General features: G+C 38.9%; 3 protein-coding genes across 3 annotated transcripts; 1 reads left to right on the top strand and 2 right to left on the bottom strand.

Annotated features, from left to right (window-relative positions):
• Positions 1-768: 768 nt before the first annotated feature.
• Positions 769-2011, bottom strand: Cdk7 (Cyclin-dependent kinase 7). The gene is made up of 2 exons (XM_030389176.2): positions 1840-2011; positions 769-1771 (listed from the first exon to the last, which is right to left on the bottom strand). Exons 1-2 carry the CDS (start codon positions 1903-1905, stop codon positions 788-790), a joined length of 1050 nt encoding a protein of 349 aa, XP_030245036.1. The 5' UTR covers positions 1906-2011; the 3' UTR covers positions 769-787.
• Positions 2012-2133: 122 nt separating this feature from the next.
• On the top strand, positions 2134-6017 carry Ran (RAN, member RAS oncogene family). The gene is made up of 3 exons (XM_030389174.2): positions 2134-2317; positions 4315-4832; positions 5697-6017. The coding sequence occupies exons 2-3, from the start codon at positions 4398-4400 to the stop codon at positions 5910-5912; spliced, it is 651 nt and encodes a 216-aa protein (XP_030245034.1). The 5' UTR covers positions 2134-2317; positions 4315-4397; the 3' UTR covers positions 5913-6017.
• A 1241-nt stretch (positions 6018-7258) lies between these two features.
• On the bottom strand, positions 7259-7960 carry LOC115564628 (uncharacterized). The gene is made up of 3 exons (XM_030389177.2): positions 7804-7960; positions 7557-7719; positions 7259-7481 (listed from the first exon to the last, which is right to left on the bottom strand). The coding sequence occupies exons 1-3, from the start codon at positions 7868-7870 to the stop codon at positions 7400-7402; spliced, it is 312 nt and encodes a 103-aa protein (XP_030245037.1). The 5' UTR covers positions 7871-7960; the 3' UTR covers positions 7259-7399.
• Between the last annotated feature and the right edge of the window lie 1298 nt (positions 7961-9258).

Genomic DNA, 9258 nt, shown 5'->3' with positions numbered 1-9258 from the left:
ACTTGCCTCAAAGTGAACGTAGAATTAGAAGTAGAAGTAGAAGGAGGAGAAGAAGAAGTAGAAGTAGAAGGAGGAGAAGAAGAAGTAGAAGTAGAAGTAGAAGTAGAAGTAGAAGTAGAAGTAGAAGTAGAAGTAGAAGTAGAAGTAGAAGTAGAAGTAGAAGTAGAAGTAGAAGTAGAAGTAGAAGTAGAAGTAGAAGTAGAAGTAGAAGTAGAAGTAGAAGTAGAAGTAGAAGTAGAAGTAGAAGTAGAAGTAGAAGTAGAAGTAGAAGTAGAAGTAGAAGTAGAAGTAGAAGTAGAAGTAGAAGTAGAAGTAGAAGTAGAAGTAGAAGTAGAAGTAGAAGTAGAAGTAGAAGTAGAAGTAGAAGTAGAAGTAGAAGTAGAAGTAGAAGTAGAAGAAGTAGAAATAGAGAAGAGAAACAAAACAAGTAAGAACGTTGCAGTCGGGCGTTACCGACTGCGGAATACTCATTCACCCCCATCACCCCACCAGCAATTTAGTAGCCATCTCGATTTGCCATTGAAAGTAAATTGAAAAAAAAAAAAAATAAACAAGTAAAAGTCAGAAGGCAGAAGAGAAGCTTTGAGAGCTTATCGGGATATGATTAGATGGACGCTGGGCTCCATTTACTGCTAATCACATGCATGCACATATATTATACAATTTTTACTAAATGATAACGATTCGGTACTTTTAAAAAATATATAGCATATGTATAATATATGAATTGTAAACGTGTGTAAACGTGTAAAAATCTAGTTAAATTAGAAGTGAATGCAATAATCGCTTAGAACATCAACTTTTTCTTCTGAGGCAAAAAGTTGGTGCGAACTGTCGTTTCGACCAATTTACGTTTGAGTGCGGGCCTCTCGTGGTTGGCGCCCTCCTTGAGGGCCAATATGGAGGATGGCATGGGCAGCTTGGGGCCAACGGTGGGCGCGGGCTTATTGCGAAAATAGGGCATGCTCAGCGCCTCCCGGCACGAGCAGCGCCTGAGGGGATTCATGGCAAAAAGGCGCCGCATCAGTGTGATCATATCATTGCCGGCGGCTGTGAAGATGTTCGGCAGGGGTGTGCCCACAAAGTGTCTGAACTGCAGATAGTCGTGCAGTTTAGTGATATACGGCCATTCGGCTTCTGTGGGTGTACCCAAGACGCTGAATATGCGCGTCAACTGATCCAGATCTGAGTCGCCGGGCAGAAAGGGTACACGCAACATCAGCTCAGCCAGTATGCAGCCAACGGCCCACATGTCCACACCGGTTCCATACTGACGGGCACCAAAGAGCAGCTCCGGCGAGCGATACCAGCGAGTGACCACATGGTGGGTATAGATGCGATTGGGCGATCCAAAACTCTTGGCTAGACCGAAATCACCGATTTTTAAGACGCCATCGCTGTTCACTAGTAAATTATTGGGCTTAAGATCACGATGCAGGATCCAATTGACGTGCAGATATTCGAGGCCGCGAAGCGTCATGATCGCATATGCCTTGATGTTCGCCTGTGTGAGTATGATTTTGGTGTCCTTGATGATGACCTCAAGGTCAGTGTCCATGAAATCAAAGACAAGCGATACATTCGACAGCTGGCCAAAGACATCGACGAGTCCAATGATGTTCTCGTGCTGCAGCTCTTGCAGTAACTTAATTTCGCGCAATGCTGTACGATTGATGCCATCGCGTGCCTCTTCACGGCTGCCCTTCTTAATCTTCTTAACGGCCACAATTTGGCTGGTGACGGTGTCGCGCGCCTTGTACACAATGGCGAACTACAACAAAATGATAGTTAACTTCACATGTGCGTATATTCAAAATGCATATATTTGGGATTGCCTACCTGGCCCTCGCCAAGAAAGGACAGCTTGGCATAGCGATCCTTTTTGTCATCGCCCAGTGGCAGCATTTGAGCGTTTATTCATATAATATAATACAACAAACGTTAAGTTGCGGAATTCGCCCAGCGAACTGGCGAATACGCTACCAGTTTGTTAGCAGTTTGTGAAATTATATCGATAAGCCGCATTATGGCGATGATTCGAATTATACCGATGTGCCGGTTTGTAGCGATTGCCCAAATTGCATCGATGTGTCATATCGATAGGCATGTACCAATTGCTATCGAAAATTAGTGCAAAAAGCACGGTCGCAATGAAGCGGCCACTGAAAAGTCTGCACATCGATATGTTAAGTCGGCATGACTGCCTAATTAATCCATAATAGAAGCAATACCGCAGTCATTTGTGTCCGTGCTGTTGAAAGAAACATTAAGTTCGTGTTCTCTTTGCTAATTGTTGAAACAGAAAGAAGGCCCGCATGTAAGTAAACCGAAAATCAGCTATAAACGTTAGGAAGTGTTTTGTAAATGACATACAGTGGAATTTTCGCAAAGCTTCTCGAAAGGCATTTGATGACGCCGTCGTGAAAACTATCGGTGTATGATGGTCTGGGGATTCTCTCTGCCTACATGTATTCATTTCAATTCAATTGAACATTCATATCTGCGTGTGTGCATGCATGCACATGCATAATTACCTAAATAACACTCGAGCTCGCCCATTTGCAGAAACTGCTACTAGCCAACTTACTATTTGGCTAGAGTTTGAATTTTTGTTTGTTTAGAAGGCCGGCGACACGACGTGGTGAAGCCGCGTGCACTTAGCTCAGATTCGGAACTTTGTGGGCCATCCCAATGTGTACCACATTGAGACGTATTCACATTTACAGCAAGAGTGAACAAACATCATTACGCATAATTTGTTCATTTGCAAACGCCAAATGTCTGATATACTCGAAAGAGTAACCCAGCAAATAATTGAGGTTAAAAACGAAAACGAAAATTTTGCGTCATGTTTCAGACTAGCGCGTGTATTGGCGTCTGTCAGCCGTATGTGTGAGTTGTGTATGTGCCCGCTTGTGAATGTGTATGTGAATGTTTGTCTGCAATAGCCCAAGTGTGTATATACAGGTGTGTGGGCCTATGCGCTACCATTTGTTATTCGGCAGTATAAATAATAATACGGCGCTCGCCCAAACATTTGCATTGCTTTGCTTCACATCTGCATTAACTGTGCATCGGCACTTGGCTTGCTCACATCCATATTCCCTTTGTGCGTTTACATTTTGGCGCGCTTTAGTTGCGTCCATGCAGCCACTGGCTCGCTCGCACACACAGCATGCTGCGCTGCTCTGGCTCTCGTTCTTGTTCTTGTTATAGTTTAGCATCTGCATGTGTGCCTGTGTGCTGCGTCTGTGCCCAAGCCACTTACACGCATTCATACGTATACATATACGCATATGCATATGTATGTGTGCGCTGATTCAGCTGAGAAGAAACGCATTTCATCGAAATCTGTAATTTATGCTCGTGTGACACTGGATTTGTTTTCGTTTGACTCACACTTCACATGCGGAATTGCGTATATTGGCATCTCTGAATTCATTAAGCAGCATGAAATTGTGCATATGTATGTATGTGTATGCGTAGGCGTTTTTGCTGTATTAAGATCTACGCTAATATGAAACTTAAACTCCGCTTCGGGCCAGAATCACATCTCTTTTGGCTAAACATATTGAAAATTATTCTTTAATTCGTAATTAGTTGATGTTTATTTGCTTGAAATTTCAAAGTAGATTTACATATAAACAATGTTTGCTAGATCTTGATAGCATTTTTGCTGTAAAATGTTTCTTCTTGTGTTATGCTCAAAACTACATACATATATATGTATAAGGGTTGCAGTTGTGAGCAACGAACGTATCATTCAACTATTTACGCTTACATAAATACGACAAGAGCAACAACAGCAGCGGCAGCGTCACGGCATTGTCGCATGCTACCTGCCTGCACACAAAACACACATACATACACACACACACACACACACACACACACACACACACACACACACACACACACATACATACACATACATACATACTCATTCGCATGACGGCAGCTGCAGTTTTGTTGCCCTATGGTTCGCTCTCTTGCAGTGGCTGCTTCCTTCCGTTCTCTCGCTCTCTCCCTCTCTCGAACAGCTGTTGTTGTCCTTTGGCGCGCTTTACAGCTACCTTTGCCGCTCCTGCTGTGACCTTTACATTTCCTATCTGGTGCGCAGCCCGCACAATTCGCAGTCGCATTGCGCTCCTCGCACGCTTAACATCAGCCTCGAAGTGTGAAGAAATAGTTTCCCAATTTTTTTTATATTTTTTTTTTATCTCGTTTAATCTGTAACAATTGTGTTCTCTATCAAATCAAATCATTGCAATCGTGACGAAAACTAATTGAAGAATATTTGATTATTGTACGCAGCAGTCAGGAAATCAGCAGCAGTGGAGAGCAGAGCATAAGTGTAGCAGAAAAACACGCAGAAGAACGAATTAAACAGCATAAACATGGCTCAGGAAGGACAGGATATGCCCACATTCAAGTGCGTGCTGGTCGGCGATGGCGGCACTGGCAAGACAACGTTCGTCAAACGTCACATGACCGGCGAATTCGAGAAGAAATATGTGGCCACACTGGGCGTGGAGGTGCATCCATTGATCTTCCATACCAATCGCGGTGCGATCCGTTTCAATGTATGGGACACAGCTGGCCAGGAGAAATTTGGCGGACTACGCGATGGCTATTACATTCAGGGCCAATGCGCTGTCATCATGTTCGATGTAACATCGCGTGTCACCTACAAGAATGTGCCCAACTGGCACAGAGATCTGGTGCGGGTCTGCGAGAATATACCCATTGTCCTCTGTGGCAACAAGGTCGATATCAAGGATCGCAAGGTCAAAGCCAAAAGCATCGTGTTTCACCGAAAGAAAAACTTGCAGGTAAGTTTTCTTTATTTGAATCTTATCGAGCTCAATTTTTTTAAATTAATCGGTTCATTTTCTCTTTTGGCATGAGTAAAAGGCAATAAACTGTGAATTAGACAGAGACGGAGCATTGCCGAAAGGGAAAGAGAGAATGCTGCATAGTCTAGAACAGTCTAGAGATAGATCAGACATATTATTAGAGAATGTGATATATTGTTATCTAGCAACTATTGTGAAACATGATAGAAATGTGTTCGGCTCTTGAATGTTATTAGCTCATATAGTAGAAGCTTATGTTACTGTACCCCTGTTATCCCTTCCTGTCAAACATAATGAAGTCAAGTCGCCAAGTCAGCTCGAATGTGGAGTCTCTAGATTGAATACCAAGAATTACGAGATAAGAGATTAGTTGAATGTATATAAACAGTAATCAGAAATTAAGGCAAGACTTCTGAATCAGGAATACATACAGCAATCATAATATGAGATGTAGATCTAGATGCTATAAATAGACATTTATAAATAGATAATAGATGTGCAGAAAATGTTTCTGGAATCCATTAAATATAACTGTAAATGAATGAGATATATATCGAATCGAAAGCAAGAAATGCATATAAATAAACAGAAATCAGAATCGCAAACCAAATATTGAGAATTTTCTAGTTTTTATATAATGTCAAATGCATTTGTTTTTAAGCAAATCAGATTAGATCAGTAGAATATGTATGGATACTACCATTGAATATGACTAGATAATAGAATCCATAAAAATTGCAAAAATTGTATTCCATATAAGACTAAGCTATATGTTCTATATGCCTTTCCATTTGCTCTACCTTGACTAATTCCTATCCTTTTATCCTTATCTACTTTCAGTACTACGATATCTCTGCCAAGTCGAATTACAACTTTGAGAAACCATTCCTTTGGCTGGCCCGAAAGCTGGTCGGTGATCCAAATCTGGAATTCGTAGCAATGCCGGCGCTGCTGCCACCGGAGGTCAAAATGGATAAAGACTGGCAGCTCCAGATCGAGCGTGATTTGCAGGAGGCGCAGGCGACCGCCTTGCCTGATGAGGATGAGGATCTATAAGCATATTAGTTTACAAATGAATTCAAAACAAAATATAATTGAGAGAAAAAAGAAAAAAAAAAAAAAACCAACTTACAAACTAAGTAAAAAGAAAAAAAGAATAAACGGAAATTTTGGAAAGAACAACAACTAGATCAACATCAGAACAACATAAGCAGAAAATGGAACGCTGGGATTAAATATAAGGAGTTGTACATCGACACTACACACACACACACATACACATACAGCAGCCAGCACACACACATAGAGAGAGAGAAAGTTTGTGTATTACAGGGTTTGTTCCCGAAAATATTATCATGTTGATAATACAGCTCTTAGTTTTTTTTTTTTTTTTTTTTTTTTCCTTATATATAATCTTAATTTCGGATTTCACTCATTAACTTTTGGTTTGAACTTCGGCTAGCCTCTTTTGTGACACACCCACAAAACTTACGCGTTGGCCAGAAGCTAGCCAAGGAAAATGAGAGAAGCCTAAGAAAGCATGATACCCCAGAAGGCAGAGAATAAAAACAAATAAAACAACAACACAACAATGAAATATTAATTAAGCAAATTGTGGATGGCATCAAATTTTCATCTTAGCTAAATTGTGAAATTTAGAAACCTTAAATAGGTTACACTGCAACAACAATAACAACATCAACAGTAGGATTGACAGCAAAGCACACAAGAACAACAAATTATTAAGATTAAAATGGATGAATATAAAGCTAAGACTAATAAAAGTGTAAACACAAAGAACTTGAATTAGAATTTTGTAACTGAAGCTATTTGATTGGGGAGAACTTTGAATGTATGTAGAACTGTTGTCCAAAGCCCATTGTCTGGGTTTCATTGTAGCAAATATTGATTGATTGTAATTGTATTAGAGATGGGTTTAGAGATTGGTTAATGCAATATGTGTAATTATCCCAGTTTCTATTTAGTTTTACCTTAAGTTAGATGGAAGTGAAGTCTGTATAATCCCTATTTTCTATTTTGCTTAATACTAAGTTGGGTTGTTGCCTGTTCGATTGATGATGATTGAGAGGAACTTGTGCAGCCCAAACACATACTATCTTACGTAACACTAAGTTCAGCTGCTGAAATTGGAAGGACCTAACAACACAGTTCGTATAACACTAAACTTATCACTAGGCTGCTTGATTTATGTAGATTGATTGAAGGAGAGTAGAGAGACTTGTATGAGCTCTTGATTGATGCAGATTGACAGGGTGATTGATTGATTGGCACAGCAAGGACACTTTAAGCAACCTAAACTAAACTCGTACAGACCAAAACATATATTTGATGTAACACTATGTTTATCTCTTGACTGGATTGATTGGAGTAAGAGGAGCGCGTTTTGAGATAAAAGACAAACGTTTTATTGCATATTTGTGTTGAATGCTAAGCACAATTGTGATTGTCTAGCTGTGGATTGATAACTTGATTGATTAACATTGAAATCGATTGATGCAGGCGCAGAGGAGCTGAACGTCTGTCTAGGGGCACTTGACGCAGCAGGCGGGAAAGACGCCCGTGTAGCGCTGCTTGTTGTGGCAGGTGACTTTCTGGTCGCTGCACCTGTTGATCAGACGGATTAGATTAAAGCACTCCCCATAGAGGTATGTATATATATATATCGAAATCTGTACTCACTCCTCGACGACGGTCTTGAACGTGTCCGAGCAGATGGCGCGCTTTAGGCACTTGCCCTCCTTGCCGAAATCAACATAGTCCTGGCCCTTCTTCAGCAACGGCAAATACTTGAGAAACACCGTCTCGTCCTCTGCGTTGCGGTAGGTGCACACCGGTTCGCTCACTGTAGAAAGAAATCGGGATCAATATAGTCCATTAGTTTGACTTTGCTATGGGATCGTGCAGCTCTCGGGTCGGCGGGCCTCACATTTGTGCGACATCACCAGCTGCAACAGCAGCAACATCAGACCAACTATTGCCCAGGCGTGACGCATCTTTTGTTTATTGGATCTTCGGATCGACTAAAGCCCATCGGCTCAACCTGTTTGCTATATATACCCTCAACTAGATCCAGCAACTGATGCGCAAATTTACAATTCTAATTTGCGAAACAGACACACACACACACACACACACACATACACACACACACACACAAGAAAATAAAAGTAACAATGCCAAGCTGCGGCTTTCCAGACTCGAACTGTGCGCTACAAAGAGCTCTATCATTAAGATTCCCTTGTGCTTTTGGGAACAGCTATACTGGAAGGATATTTCTTATTTATATTAAATCTCTTTTAGCAATTTGTATTTGAATTTACAATAATAATAAAAATAAGATTTTTTTTTTTATTTTGGTAAAGTTTTTTGTACCAATCCTAGTTTTAAATAATAGTTTTAAATAAAATTTTTATATAAATATATATATTTTTGATCTATTTTATAATGAATTAATTCAAATTAAATTATAAATTCTAGCTGTGTAGAAATTTATTAAAAGGTTTCATTTATTTTTTTTATTTATTTTTTTTTTTTTTTTAATAAAATATTTTGAAATGAAATCTTTTAATAAATTTCTACACAGCTACAAAAATTCTAATTTTTAATTTAATTTGAATTGATTCATCTTAAAATAGATCAACAAAAATATATATTTATATAAAAAATTTATTTAAAACTAGGAATTTGTACAAAAAACTTTTTTTAATTTCATTTTAATTAATTCATTTTAAAAAAGATTAAAAATTAAAAAAATATAAATATAAAAATTTTATTTAAAACTAGGAATTTTTACAAAAAACTGTACCAAAAAAATGTCTACAATTTTTTTTTTGTTTTTTCTAGAAAATTTGATCTGATGTATTAAAATATTTTCAGTATTTCATTTCATTTTAATAAAGTTGAAAATCTGAAATCTTAATAATTGACCTTAAACCTTAAAAAAATTACGCCAAAACTTAACCTAAATTTTATTTATTTAATTCTCGCTTGAGCCTTTTCAAATGCGATCTTTTAAACTTGGCGTTATTGTATGGTATTACTGATTTCACTAGAATAAACAAAAGCACAGTTAATGGATTTATTTTTTAAGAGATCTAGAGAAAGAATTTTCAAGTCTCTTTCTCTTATAGCTATTGAGATCGACGCGTTCAAACATACGCACAGATAGATAGACTTACAGATGGACAGCGCTGAGTCGACTAAGCTGTCGTCCTTATCCCGACTATATATACTTTATGGGGCCTACCACACCTCCTTTCGGCTGTTGCATAGAGTTCAGTATAAGCAATAATATACTGATTTCCCATTTTCGATGGGTTCTACAGAAGTGCAATCCATTTTTTTCCGACTCAAATATTTTCTGCCTGTTTTTATGGTAATT

The sequence above is a fragment of the Drosophila navojoa genome, chromosome X (genome assembly GCF_054131105.1).
Source record: "Drosophila navojoa isolate 15081-1374.11 chromosome X, UAZ_NAV_1.0, whole genome shotgun sequence".
Classification (NCBI taxonomy): Eukaryota; Metazoa; Arthropoda; class Insecta; order Diptera; family Drosophilidae; genus Drosophila; species Drosophila navojoa.
The sequence above is the reverse complement of the archived record's forward strand: the minus strand, read 5'-3'. Positions and strand labels throughout refer to the sequence as shown.